This window comes from Lagenorhynchus albirostris, chromosome 6 (genome assembly GCF_949774975.1).
Source record: "Lagenorhynchus albirostris chromosome 6, mLagAlb1.1, whole genome shotgun sequence".
NCBI lineage: Eukaryota > Metazoa > Chordata > Mammalia > Artiodactyla > Delphinidae > Lagenorhynchus > Lagenorhynchus albirostris.
In genome coordinates, this window is record NC_083100.1 from 11,666,431 (window position 1) to 11,681,367 (window position 14,937).

A 14,937-nucleotide genomic window follows, 5' to 3' on the forward strand; every position below is an offset into this window, starting at 1 on the left:
ATTTATAATCTCTTTCTGCCGTATGAAAATCGTTGTGCGGCCTCATTGTTTGGGCTTTGGATCTCTCCAGGTTCCAGAGGTAAGCATTGCTATAAGATGAATCATTTCCTCTAAATCTCATTTGCAGTCATTTCCGTACTTGCCTTTTTCACTGTATGTGTGAGTGCAACTTCGTTGCATTTGTTTAGATGGGGTGCTGTAATTATATTAGGTTTTAATGCCTTTGCTTCCTCGTTACAGATATGGTAACCCCATATTAGAGTGCCCCAATGCTGAGCCTCATTACAGGTTGTCAAGGTGGCGTAGAGACTCAGCTTATAGAATTTCAATTCAGGCACAGAGTATGAGTGCTTTCTCTCCCATCCTCCACTAACCTGCTTCCTCCCCTCTACCCTCACTGGTGAATTCCCACCATAATGCACCAGATTATCCAGGGAATGTAGGAAATACCTACATGCATCTCTCTCAAGTCCCTCAGAGCGAAAAAGCCAAGTTGTACATTAAACTGTATGTACTGTAAAAAGGTCTCTAACTTGGTGTCACTTGTGCTTTCACACCATATTTTCGAGGAGGTTAAATTCCAAACAGCTTATAGGGTTCTAGTTCATTTTTCCACAGGCAGAGTAAGTACCGTGTAGACTACGTTGTCATTGTGGCCAGGTTTTCTAGGATTTTCTCACTGCTTTATCACTGTCCTTAAAATTATTTTGCACATTTGTATGAATTTTAAGAAAACCATAACTAATCAGTGATGTGTTTTACAATATGTTGCATTTCTTAGAATTCACCACGTAGGTGTTCAGAGTTCTCAGGGAAGGCATTATGGGGTGCGGGTGAAGAGGGCAGTTTTGGAGCCAGGATGTCTTGGATTTTTATCTAGACTGTGCCACATAGTAGCTTCGTGACCTTAGGTATGTTGCTTATTTACCTGAGCCTGACTTTTCTTCCCTGTAACCTTCTAATGACAGCAGCACACACACACAGGCTGGGTGGGAACATTCACTCATGAAGCACTTAGCACGAGGTCTGATGCGTGATGACGCATCCAGTAAGTGTTAGCTGTTGGCATTGTGGCTTAGTGTCATTATTTCTTTTTCCTTGTGGAATGTTTGCAGGGTGACTGAATGAAGATTTAGCAAAAAAAAAACCAAAACACAGTTTTTAGAGCTGTGAATGTGCCCAAGAAGAAAAAAAATATTAAACCTTTAGGGCAGTGGTTCTTTAAGTGAGATTCCCCATGTCAGCACCATCAGCTTTACCTGGGCACGTGTTAGATATGTAACATGTTGCCCCGCACCTCCAGACCTACCGACTCAGAAACTCTGGGCTCTAACAAGCCTGACAGATGATTGTGACGTGCTAACGTCAGAACTGCAGCGTTCCGGTGGGGCTTCTTAGCCCTGGCTAATACTGGAATCATCTGGAGAGTTTAAAAAATTAGTAATGCCTGGGTTCCACCCCCAGAGATTCCTTTTTAATTATCTAGATGGGATGCTGGCAGCGGTATCTTTGAAAAGCTCTGCAGATGGGATTATTGTAAAGTCAAGCTTGAGGGCACTGCCCGGGCCACATCCTATACCAATGAAACCAGTATTTCTGGAGTGGGACCCAGAAATCAGTATTTTTATAACTTGCCTGGATAATTCCAACGTGCACTCAAGGTTGAAAGTCACTGCCTCAGTGCCTCTAGCAGTCCTGAAATTGTCCCCTTGAGTAGCAGACACTCTGGAAGCCCAGGTGGCTGCAGTGTAGACTGATGAATTAGGGTGATGTTAAGCCGAGTATGAGGAACACACCGGGACCTCTCCCCATGCCACCCGTGGCCAGCTCCTGGTAAGAAACGGCCCAAAGATTGCGAATCCTGTGAAGGTCACCACGTGATCGCTGTCATGGCCCATCTTTACTATTTCATACTTCTTTTGCTTTCTCTGAGATCCCATTCACTCACTCATTGAGGCATTCAGTCATTAACAGAAAGCATTCCAGAAGTTTTCACAGTGAACAAGACAAAGCCCCATCTTCACAGAGCTGACACTGGATGCTTGAAGATGCTCGATAACATTTCAGCGTAGTGTCAGAAGCCCATCCAGCTCGAGACGGCAGAAGGACCTGGTTCATAAGCATTTGAATCCCTCACACAGGTGGTGGTTCTAATTGCAGGTGAACCTGGGCCCCCTGCAGACGTGGATGCTTGCCCCCGAATCCCAGGGCTTCCTGGGGTACCAGGCCCAAGAGGACCAGAAGGAACCATGGGGCTCCCCGGAATGAGAGGCCCCCCAGGACCAGGTATGAACCTCACACTGGTTGTTTGTTACTGGCAGCATAGGTTGCTGAAATGAAAATCTGGGTGTTTGCTACGTAGCTTTTTGGTATGGAGCCGCAACAACTAGTGGGGATGAAGCAGTGGAAACCTCCTTCCCCTTAAACATCTTCTCTGCATCTGTCCAAAGGTTTAATCATGTAGTAACAGGATCGACACATCCCTTCTGTTGTGATGAGGAACGCCTACTTTAATCTTTTACTTGTGGGCAGCTTTTGGGCATGAGGTATTTGGTTTTTTTTTTTTTTTTTTTTTGCGGTACGCGGGCCTCTCACTGTTGTGGCCTCTCCCGTTGCGGAGCACAGGCTCCAGACGCGCAGGCTCAGCGGCCATGGCTCACGGGCCCAGCCGCTCCGCGGCACGGGGGATCTTCCCAGACCGGGGCACGAACCCGTGTCCCCTGCATCGGTAGGCGGATTCTCAACCACCGCGCCACCAGGGAAGCCCGGGCATGAGGTTTTGAAACCTCTTAGCACCACAGAGTAGATGCTCTGTGAGTAGTCATTATTAGGTGTTGATTTGACCTTGAATTAAAACCAATTGAATTGGGACCCAGTGGAGCAGAACAGCCTACAGGAAGGGAGAAGGAGGTGTATCACTTGGAAGAGGAAAAGGGAAGAGGGGGAGGGTCACGATAAATTATGGCAAAGATCGCGTCATTCATCTAACGAATCTGAGCATTGCTCAGTCATTGTCAGGGTGGCAGGATTCTTATTTAAGTATTTAAACCAAACCATTCCTTTAAAAGGTGCCCTCCCAATGGTTTATTTTCTCTTCATATATCCCCATCTCATTGGGTAACTTAGAAAGAGATTAGAGAGTTTAGGCTGGTCATCTAGAGATAACTTATCTTTTTAGACCAGTGGCAGTGCCTGTGGTTCTAGATACCAAATTCTAGAAACAAATGTGCAAATTAGCCTAAGAGGCATGAAACCGTTCCTCTTCCTGGCTTTCCCACTGCCCAGCTGTGGCTCTGGCTCCTTTTGGTTCAGGGCCAAAGAAATTGGAAGTAAAACCGAATTTTGCACCACCTGTTTTTCCTTGTGTTTCCCCAAACTCAAGTAGCTAAGGACCCAAGAGATGTCCCAGTCTGCTGGAGTCTGTGTAGTTCTTGGGTAGCATCCCGAACAGCTCTGGAGCCTTGTTTATGTTAGTATGGGGTTCTGTTGTTTGTGTTTGCTGCATTGCGTCTGCATTTGTGTGGTTAGTATGGGGTTCTGTTGTTTGTATTTGCTGCATTGCATCTGCGTTTGTGCAGTCAGTTAATTGAGTGTGGATGGGAGCAACTTCCTTTAACGGCCCACGGGCGCTGGGAATTGAGAGTAGTTACTTTTTTTTTTTTTGGCACTCGTTGCATGAATAAACCCTTAGTCAATAAACTCATCACTCAACCTTATTTTAAAACCAAGCTGCCTTGTTGTGTATATATCTGCAATATTGAGGGCTGGTCCCATCCCCCCTTTAAAAAATTAACTTTCAAGTAGAAGATGTGGCCTGTAATGGGTTTCTGCAAATTCATTTCAGAGAATACTTCCAGACCCCCTCTACTCTTTTTTTTTTATATTTGTTTATTTTTGGCTGCGTTGGGTCTTCGTTGCTGCACGCGGGCTTTCTCTAGTTGCAGAGCGCGGGGGCTACTCTTCATTGTGGTGCGTGGGCTTCACATTGCAGTGGCTCCTCTTGTTGTGGAGCACGGGCTCTAGGCGCGCGGGCTTCAGTAGTTGTGGCACGTGGGCTCAGTATTTGTGGCTCGCGGGCTCTAGAGCGCAGGCTCAGTAGTTGTGGTGCACAGGCTTAGTTGCTCTGCGGCATGTGGGATCTTCCCAGGCCAGGGCTCGAACCATGTACCCCTGCACTGGCAGGCGGATTCTTAACCACTGCGCCACCAGGGAAGTACCCCTCTACTCTTTATAAAATGCAGTACTAGGTGTTGTGGGCAATACAGATGTGAATGAGATGTGGGTCTCACAGCCTCATGGTAGACATAGCTGGCAGATCATAAGTAATTCTAAATAATGATAATTCGTGTTTTGAAGGAGTTTCAAGCAAAAGGCATTAGGAAAACGGGATGGGGAGAGGTAATTGCAGCCTGGAGGATTGCGGGACTGTTAAGACCCCAGCAAGAGCTGGCATTTGAGCAGAGCTTGTAAGGAGAGATTGGACTTTGAGGAACCAGAATTGTCCAACAGGGAGATGGCAGGAGCGCAGTTGGGGCAGGTTGGCCTAATAATCCAGAAACTGAGAACCGGCTACATCTTTGCTGCTCAAAGTGTGGTCTGAGGACCAGTGGCAACTGAGGCCACCCCCCAGACCCACCTAATTAGAATCTTAACAAGATCCCCGGAATATTTGTATATACATTCAAGTTTGAGAAACCCTAACTATATTATATGAATGCTGTCCTCAAAAGAGTCAGCTAAGGGTGATGCCTTCTTGAGTGACTCTGTCCTAGCTCTAGGTTAAAGTCACCTGGAGGGGCTTGAAAAAATATTGATGTCCAGGGCTCATCCCAGACCAGCAAAACTCAGAGGGAGACAGGGCCCGAGCATCAGTGTTTTGAGAAAGCTGCCCGGATGACTGTAGCAGGCAGCCAGGGCTGAGACCCATTGCTTCACCCCAATATCATTAGAGACCAGATAGGTAGTTGGGTTCACCTACTGTGGTGGCTTTGGAAAATAACCGAAGAAAGTGACAAAGAAAAAAATCAAATGGGCAAATTCTGCACACTTTAACTTAGTACTTATCTTGGGCACATAAAAGATTTTCTCTGCAGAGATTGTGAGCTTCTGAAAGAGGGCTGACCGTCTCTGTGGTCCAGGTGTGATCACCTGTCATCTCGAATTCCTCCTGACTTGGGGTCGGATGGGCTTATCCCGCCGCAGGTGGCCGCAGAACGGCCGTCTCTGGCTTCCCGTGCCGTCTCCTTACTGACGTCACTGACCCTGCCTGCTGACAGTGGGGACACCCCGAGGCCACCGTTGTGCCACAGAATGTGATTGTTATGTTAAAAAAGAAGTGCACAGTCCTTCCCGGCAAGCGTCACCCACTTTCCCCAGCCGTCTAACAGTGTGGGCTGCACTGCTCCGTGGTCCAGCTTCCCTGGAGCTCCTTTTGGCCCTGCTGTGTACCCGCTCCCAACCCAGTGCTTTCTGTGGGGCCCCCTCTTCTCTGATACAGCCCCCAACCCAGCTCCTGTTGTAAAGAACCCTCTTTGCCAGCAATGTATTCCTTGGTCCCCTCCCCCTGTCTGCTCCCACTGGCCACCCTAGATGCATTGGCCATGCTATCCAGTTACTGAAAAGTGACAGGTATATTCTAAGGGTCTAAAGTGGCCCAGCCGTGATGGACTTGCGTCATCTGTCCTTTTCTGAAGGCGATTCTTTCAGCAGGGTGTGTGGGGCTGTAAAGACCACCCCAAGGTTGGTTGTGAAGGATCAGCTGCCCCTGCAAAGTACCACCTTCGCTTAAAATGACATTGTGGTTTTCTTCCTGTTTTCCCTCAAAACCTCTTTCATTGCTAAGCTGATTTTGTATCCAAGGGCTGCCGCTGAAACCTACATAGAGAAAAACGAAGTTCTGACTCTTTGCTACCCAGTATGAGTGGGTAATGGCCACACTAAGTAAAACTTGAGTCTGTTAAGAGCTCTCGATCACAGAAGGTCTAATGCTTCTCTACTCACACATCTCTTTTATTTTTTTGCGGTACGCGGGCCTCTCACTGTTGTGGCCTCTCCTGTTGTGGAGCACAGGCTCAGGACGTGCAGGCTCAGCAGCCATGGCTCACGGGCCCAGCCGCTCTGCGGCATGTGGGATCTTCCCGGACCGGGGCATGAACCCGCATCCCCTACATCGGCAGGCGGACTCTCAACCACTGCGCCACCAGGGAAGCCCCACACATCTCTTTGATCTACAACTTTTCCTTCCTGGGTGGCCCTCAAAGGCTGAGACTTCCTGTGATGAATGCAAAAGTGGCTTCCATTCTGGTTTGAACTGTCACTGCCTAATGGACTTCCCCACATCCTGTTGGGAGCGTTTATCTTCTAGTCAACACGTGACTCTCTCAGAGGAGGGACTCCATCCAACATTGCTGGGCTTTTAGACGTAGGTCTGTTCTGTAAAACAAGTTCCAAGTAGAAAGCTCTGGGTACACAACTCGAGTTAACAGAAGCCTTCCTTCCTGACTCTCAGAAACGTCATCTGCTGACAATTTCCCTTTGTCTTCCCCTAAAGGGAGCAAAGCCTCTATTGTAACATCTGGCAGGGAACTCTTTTCCAGACGGGGCGGTGAGCTCGTCGCATGTCCATACTTGGGAAGGAATGTCTGCTGCCTTGTCTGTGATACGCCCATTGCTTCACTGTCTCATTAGCCCTGGGCAGCCCTTTCCAGGATCGCACAGTAGCCACGTGTTGGAATCACCTCGTTGGGTGGGAGAGAAAAGAGTGCTCTGAGCTCACCATGCGGGCTTAGGTTCCTTCCGAGATAACGGATATTCTCTTCGAATAGATGCACCAACTCGCGTACCGCAGCGCCATCCAGGAAGAGGCTTCTGCCCAGTTAGACAGGGGAGGGCGTCCCTCCCCTCCATGGGGAGGAGAGGTTTCCTTTCTCACTTACTGAATGGTGACCATGTAAGAACGTAGTCCAGGCACTGCAGGACGTTCCAAGAGAATTTATGATCCAAGAGGAGACAGAGTGACATCACAGCACCCCGAAAGCCAGGACCGCCCCCGACGCCCACGCTGAACGTAGTGCGACCAGCGTCGGGTGTAGGGGTGGTGGTGGCTGCTGGATGTGGGATGAAAAGAGGAGGTTTGTGGGGGCCACTCTGGCAGGCGATTTGAGGACAAAATGTAAAGGCAGTGACGTTTGGGGGGCGTGTACTTCAGATGGCTTTAAGGGTGCCTGTGTGAGAGCGGAGTCGAGTGAGATGTCTGGTCCCCTGAGTACGGCAGGCCCTATGCCACATCCTCAGGTGGCCCCCGCTGCCTTGAAGAACACGTCCCGGCGTGGAAAAGAGGGGCAGCTACTGAAGTGAGCCCTCTTGGACTTAATGGTTGCTTTTAGGCTAATTTGTGGCAGAGAGAGGGATTGGACAGAGAAGACTGATTGAGAAAGGGAGAGAGGGAGAGAGAATAGAGGTAGAGAACAGAAACCTTGAGGGACTCGTGATTCAGGTAATTAGGGGAAGGGCTGCAAAGTCCCCCGCAGGCAGGGAGCAAATCTGCTACCCAGACCAAAGGAGATCGTGGCTAATGAACTTATGTCGTGGGCCAAAAGGAACCAAACACTTAAAGAACCGCTCGAGTCTCAGTGTGACGGCTGGCCGCCGAGGCTCCAGGGAACACGCCTGAGCCCTGGTCACCAAGCAGGGTCTGGAGATGGATGGTGCAGCCTCTGCCCTCGGCCTGCCAGGCCTGTTTCCTCACTACACGTGGTCAGCACCATGGCCTTTCTTAGCCTGCGTCTCCCCACTGGTAGCCTGGCATGTGGGAGCACCTCGTCACGTGGCTCCTGTGAAGACTGAACTGGATAATTCACATAAAGGGGTAGCACCTTGTAACCCTCAACAAAGAACTGTTGTTAAAAATTGCTGCCCTGGGCTTCCCTGGTGGCGCAGTGGTTGGGAGTCCGCCTGCCGATGCAGGGGACACGGGTTCGTGCCCCGGTCTGGGAAGATCCCACATGCCGCAGAGCAGCTGGGCCCGTGAGCCATGGCCGCTGAGCCTGCACGTCTGGAGCCTGTGCTCCGCAGCGGGAGAGGCCACAACGGTGAGAGGCCCGCGTACCGCAAAAAAAAAAAAAAAAAAAAATTGCTGCCCTTGCTTTAAATTGAACCTGACTCTCAACTAAATGCTATTAAGTTTTATTCATTCCTCCATTCAGGCTTCCAAAAAATTATTCTTAAGGAAAATATTTAATTACAAAAGCCAGATGTGTTCAGTGTTAAAAACAACAGCCAAAAAAAAAAAACAAAAAAAACCCAACCATTTCAAATATACAAGACTATGAAGAAAATGTGAAAATGTCTCACTCAACACCTCGCTGCTCTGGCTTCAGATCCTGACTCTGCCCATTAATGATTCATTGGCCTTAATTGATCAAGTTACTTGATCTCTTAGAGCCTCAATTACCCCCACTGCCAAGTGGAGACAGTATAACCCCAACTTCAGGTAGCTGCAGGGATGAAATGAGCCAGTGCAGCTTGGTCCAAATGGGAGGCCCAGGGCTGACACGAGGAATCCATGCAGTAAATCCTAGCCTAGTGGGTGTCACATTGCTGTCATCATCACCATTGTGAACTTCCCTGCAGGGTGCAAAGGAGAGCCCGGGCTGGATGGCAGGAGAGGCGAGGATGGCCTTCCAGGGTCCCCTGGGCCTCCGGGACACAAAGGTGACATGGGAGAAGCGGGCTGCCCAGGAGTACCAGGTAAGGAGTTTCGGTTTCTCTTCTTTTCCCTGGCACAGTGGATCTAAGACTGTTTACAAGATCCCCTGGCCTCTTAAGCATTTGCCTTAGACATCCACTCACCAGGCTTTAGGGAGACAAAGCAACAAGAACAGAACAGGATGTGTCCTCCACATTTTAACTGATACTCGACCATCATAAAAACAGGTCAAGCCATTATTTTCCCAAAACACTGTACATTAACCTAAAAGGCTCTGCCATTTCCCCAGGTAAGCCTGGCATTGGCTGTGTGACTGCCACTGAGAGGCTGTGCTGAAGATCTTGGGGACAGCGGGGGTGGTCTCACATCTACAACTGACTGAATCACTTGGCCTCTGGTTTTCTGAGTTCAGTCATCTTAGCATACAGCCATCAATCAACTTATATAGAATACAAGGCTGTTCCTTAAGAGAAATATTTGAGAGTGGGCCTTGGACGAGCGGAGATAAGGCTCTACAGAATATAAGTTTGAACGATAACACACTAGGCAGTATGTTAGGGCCCAAAGGCTCCCAGACACCCTCTCATCTCTGGAGAGTATCTGTCTGGCAGTACCGGGTTACTAATGAGAAGCAGGTGAAGGGGTGGGAGAGGGACTGAGGACGGGGCACTGCAAGAAAATGGAAGCTGCAGTCCAAAAGCAGCAGCTCAGCTTCGGCTCTGTAGAAGTTGTTGCCATGTAGCAATGCGGGCTCGACGTTCCCTACACTCTGCTTTTCTAGCCGGAAATCTTAACTCATCAGATCTTGGTAAGTCAAACAAAACACATGAGCACGATGCAGTCCGCGAGCTACCACTTTGTAACTTCTGGTGTATAGATGAGAAGAGCTGCCAGTCTTCCAGAAACAACACATTTTTAAAACACCGTTTGATTTCAGAGTCTAACCTCACCTTTTGCTTTTGGCAATTAGAAGTAGCCACGGGCCTTCTTCCATGGGTCAGCCCTTTAGAGATGCCAAAGGAGAGGCTCCTGCCCACATTCTGTACAACCGTTCATTTCCCACCAGCCACTTAAAGGGTTCTAGAATTCGGCCCTCCTTCCGCCTCCCTCCCTTATAAAAGAAGAGCTACAAAGCCAAACATATGGATTCCAAGCCCTTGTCCTTCTTAGAATGGAACTGACGATATGGCAGAACAATGGGACAGGTCTGGGAAGTGTCAGAAAGACTAACTTTGAGATTCGCCTTTTCAGAGAGCAGGTTCCCAGTCTAGTCGGAGGGGTCTGGGAGATCCTACATGGGGTGTGTCATTCCAGCTCTTTTCTTCTCAGCACTTATCACTTATTAAGTATTTCACAATTTACCTTTCGATTATGCTTACTGTCATTTCTCTTCTTTGAGTAAAACGTAAGCTCTAGGAGGCCAGGGATTTTCATCTGTTTTTATGCTAATGTAAGACAAGCAGCTAGAAGTTGCTTGGAACAGGTCCTTGCTGGATGAGTTGCTGGTGTACACTGCAGTTGTGTGAGGGGGACATTCCTCTCTGCTCCCTGAGTACTTAGCACAGCAGCAGACGGGGTGGTGTTAAGAATGCTCGTTAAACTGAACTCGCTAAATGGCCTTTATTTATTTGTGTTTCTTTATTCCTCCAGGCCCTCCTGGGCCCGTGGGGGATCCTGGGCCCGAAGGGTTCGGCCCTGTATACCCCAGTGGCTTCCTCCTGGTTCTCCACAGTCAGACAGATGGAGAACCCACCTGCCCCGCGGGCATGCCCAGGCTCTGGACCGGGTATAGTCTGTTATACCTGGAAGGACAGGAGAGAGCTCACAATCAAGACCTTGGTACGTACCTGGCACGCGGTCACCCAGATTCATTGCTTAAGAGCAAAACTTTGGGGTTAGTTTTACGGATTCATCAACATCTTAAACGATCAGTCATCTATGGGATTTTTTTTCTTTTTCAACTACCATGCTAATTCTCAACTAATTCTGTTAAACCTATGATCCTGAGAGGTGCCAAAGCAGCTCATTCTGGCTATAGTTATTATTATCTGACTACTTATTATTAGTTAAAAAAAATAATTCTTAAGGGTAACTCTGATATAAAGTGCAATTTTTATTTCTCAGTGTAAATGATTTGATCAGGATATGGTTGGTTCCTGAGTTTAGATGTAAAATGGTACCCTGGTGGTTATATGGTGTGGCATTAGCCAGCATCAACTCCTCAACCTACGCCAATTTTTAAAATTGAAATACATTTGACATATAACATGATGTAAGTTTAAGGTGTACAAAAGTGTTGATCCGATATAAGATGATTCCACTGTATCGATAGTTGCCACCTCCCTCGTATCACATAACTATCACTTCTTTTTTGTGGTGGGAATAATTAAGATTTAATCCTTAGTAAATTGATGATTAGGATACAACATTGTTGTCTATGTTCATTCCACTGTGCATTAGATCACTAGGACTTATTTATCTACTGTTTGCAAATTTGTACCTTAAGCAACATCAGAACTTTATTCAGGGAGTTATCCTTGGCACCATCTGTCAGTTTTCAGTAGTGGATTTGTGAGCCGCAGGAACTGATTTTTAAGCCGAGGGTTGAGTCCCCCCGGCCCCTGGGTGCTGGCAGTCGTGGTCTCCCCGAGATAGTGGTGGCTGGAGTGGTGGGTGCAGGAGGGCCGTGCCCACAGGGACAGCTGGTGTTAAGGTGAGTCTCGTCACGGCTCTCATTGGGCTGTGACACCCCCCCCCAAGTCCATAAGGGTGGTGAAAGGGTGCAGGCCTAGAGGGGCAGCTACTTACATGTGTACCATGGGTCACCTCCCCTGCCCTGGTCTAACCAGAGCCACCATGGCCTCGCTCTGCAGAGCTTTGGGAATAAAATCCAAACTCCTTAACAAGGTGGACAGAGCCCGCATCCTCTGGTCTGATTTACCTTGGGATGCCCTTGAGACAGACCCAGACCTGCTCTCCCCACCTTCCCCCCAGTGAATTTCTTTGAGTTCTTTGAGCTCCATGCCCCCTTACTACCCCTGGCCCTCTTTACTGCTGTATAAATAGGCCTTTCCTTTGAATGGTCACCACCATCTCCAGACCCGGCCAGATCTTTTTCATAATTCAGGTCCTAGCGTAGAGTCACTTTTTCCAGCCATCCTTCTTGTAAGCCCCAGTGCCTCCACTTCTCAGGGCTTGTGCTGCTGTGTTCCCAGGGCCCGTCTGCCCCTCCCGTTCCCCCATCAGGCCGGGCTAGGAGCTTCTTGAAGCGCTCGGGGAAGAGCTGTGCTCACCTCTCCCTCCAGCACCCGGCCTACTGCTTGGCTCCCGAGACAGTGACAAGTGGCCGAGGGAATGCGGGCTGGCCCCTGAGACCGCGGAGGCGGCCCAAGTGGTCAGGCGCACACCGTGCTCTCGCCGCCATAGCAGCAGGCTTTGGCCAGAGCCTCCCGATGCCAGACCGTGTGCGCGCAGATGGGCCGTGTCGGGGAGGCCGCTTCTGCACCCCGCACACCATGCTGCTGCCTTCCCTCCCAAGGCCTGGCGGGCTCCTGCCTCCCCATGTTCAGCACGCTGCCCTTCGCCCACTGCAACATCCACCAAGCGTGCCAGTACGCCCGGAGGAACGACAGGTCCTATTGGCTGGCGAGCGCCGCGCCGTTGCCTATGACGCCGCTCTCGGAGGAGGAGATCCGCCCGTACATCAGCCGCTGCGCCGTGTGCGAGGCCCCCGCGCAAGCCGTGGCCGTGCACAGCCAGGACCAGTCTGTCCCGCCGTGTCCGCGGGCCTGGAGGAGCCTCTGGATTGGGTACTCTTTCCTGATGGTGAGCCCCTGCGCGCCCGCCGTCCCTAAGCCCCCTTCCGTCCGGACTGGACCGAAATTCTGAGAGTCCTGTGCAGACTGGACGGCAGTAGGACATGGGGTCACGAAGGCCACCACAGACTATAGCCTGTGGAGATGCAGGGCCACTCTTTTTTCTTACTGTCCATGTTTTTTGTTTTTTTTTTTAAACTTTGGTAGAATTTGGAAGATGGGTTTGCATCAGCCCTCAGCGAAAGTGGTTTATTGTTGCATGCACACCCCTCATGTCTCCCGCGCCTCCTCAGCAGATTGTAGTTTCTTCCTCAGCAGATTGTAGTTTCTCCCTCCTGGGATGATTTTCAGGGAAAATGTAAATCAGGCCCAGACCTCGGCGTGTCACTGGATGGGTAGGGGGTTGTCTGCAGATGTCTGAGTCCTAATTCTCTCTTGTTGTCCGGGTAGCACACAGGTGCTGGGGACCAAGGAGGCGGCCAGGCCCTCATGTCACCCGGCAGCTGCCTGGAGGATTTCAGAGCTGCACCGTTCCTTGAATGCCAAGGACGTCAGGGAACTTGCCACTTTTTTGCAAATGAGTATAGCTTCTGGCTGACAACTGTGAGACCTGACTTGCAGTTTTCCTCAGCACCCTCACCGGACACCTTGAAAGAAAGCCAAGCCCAGCGCCAGAAAGTTAGCAGGTGCCAGGTCTGTGTGAAGCACAGCTAGAGAACCCGCCGCTTGTCATCAGGTCACCAAGAGAAATTTGCTAAAAGGTGAAGGCATCCTAGGCTGTGCTAAGAGATTCAGTGGTGCTCATCTTGGACTCCTGGTTTAGCTGTTCCTTCTGTTTCGATGTGGTTGTTCCCACAGTACTGTACTCCCTTCCTCCGTTTGGGACAGATTAAGCAAACGCTACACGTATGGATTTGTTTGGACCTACCAACCTACATGAAACCCGGATATTCTTAGCTGCTTTATTTAAAAGTATGCTAATTCAGGGGAAGGCAAATAGATGATACAAATTACATTACTGAAAACGTCATTCATTGGTTAATAGCAACTCAAACAATTGAAGTCAATTACTCTGTAATACAGTGGGCTTCTGGATGGATTTTACAGGAAAAAATAAATAGGCCAACAAATGAAACTAGAAAGTAGAGATTTCCTACGTTTCAAAATGATTTCCTCTGTAATCTGTTTTTCCATGCACTTTAATTGTAAAACTATGACCCACGGAGATGAAACAAAAATCCACACAGCCAGCCTGAAGAGTTCACTTCAAAGCAGAATGAATCATTATGCCAGGAAGGACCACGGTCGCTGTATTCCAGAGATGCGACATTAGCATAAAACACATCACAGATGAACATAAAACATTATGTTCTCTTCTGCATTTTTCAGAGAACAGAAATGCCTGCTTTGGCAACCCTTTGGAAAAGTAGCAATTATGGAAAAATATACGTCCAGTGAGGGATTAAGAGTCGAAAAGCTATTAATGAATATTAAGGCAGCGATTCACAAGAATTGACTCCCCACTGCCGTCAACTTCCAAACAGACTGCTTTTGCCCAGTCGGGGTCTGGCTTGTCTTCCAGTGGGCGTGCTAATGGCTGGAGCCACATGGGGCCATGTTCACATAAAGCATCCTGTTCCCCTCCCTGGGGGCGCCTGCAGAGCTGCCTCACAGAGAGGGCCTGCAACGGACACTTTCCCTCCATCCACATAAAGGCATCGCATACGGGGAAGTGACAGAGCTATCATTATGCACTTGGGAGAAAATTAAGGGCCGACTTAATTAAACTTAGGTAAGAGGATTCATTTAAGTCATCATCACCCCATGCCCCCAAAAGACCTAGCACTCTTTTAAATGAAACAAAGATAACCTACAACTTGAATTTTATGTTCCTGTTATTGGTTTTTACAGGAGCATCCTGCTTTTCTAATCTTAAAAACATTCTTATATTTTATATCAGTCAGTACTAGAGCAAAGCAGCAGTTTGATATTTGGCATTAATATCTTCTGTAAAAGCTTAGAAGATATGTCACTTTATAGTGAGTAATTTTCTGTATAGCAAAGGATAGGTTTTCTATTTTGCTGGGAATTCAGTGGTCTAATCCTAAAAGTTAGAAGGCTTATTGGAAAAGATTTCTAGGAAACTTGCCTTCCTTATTTAAATAAATGTTATTCTAGAGAAAACTAAAGAAATTTCTCACGAGAAAGTGACATTCATTTCAGTGCTTATTTTCAATGCACTTAATAATTAAGAAAAACTCAATTAAAACTTTGTTTATAAGAAATGCTTTCCTTGGCAAACATTGATTGGGAGTGTGCACTTACATGCAGAATATATTTCAAATGAATTTTGCTCTGGGGTGTCCCCCGGATGGGGGGACAATTTATTTTAAGGCTACTTCCTGGTAAGAAGAA

At 48.5% G+C, this 14,937-nt stretch overlaps 1 protein-coding gene across 1 annotated transcript in view; it reads left to right on the forward strand.

Moving 5' to 3' along the window:
* COL4A4 (collagen type IV alpha 4 chain) overlaps positions 1 to 13,768 on the forward strand; it is a 134,611-nt gene extending 120,843 nt beyond the window's left edge. Inside the window, exons 43-47 of the mRNA XM_060151956.1 lie at positions 2,167 to 2,286; positions 8,632 to 8,748; positions 10,358 to 10,546; positions 12,246 to 12,532; positions 12,973 to 13,768. Of these exons, the coding sequence (XP_060007939.1) occupies positions 2,167 to 2,286; positions 8,632 to 8,748; positions 10,358 to 10,546; positions 12,246 to 12,532; positions 12,973 to 13,236 (977 nt within the window). The 3' untranslated portion in view covers positions 13,237 to 13,768. The remainder of the gene's footprint in view (positions 1 to 2,166; positions 2,287 to 8,631; positions 8,749 to 10,357; positions 10,547 to 12,245; positions 12,533 to 12,972) is intronic.
* The last annotated feature ends 1,169 nt before the right edge of the window (positions 13,769 to 14,937 follow it).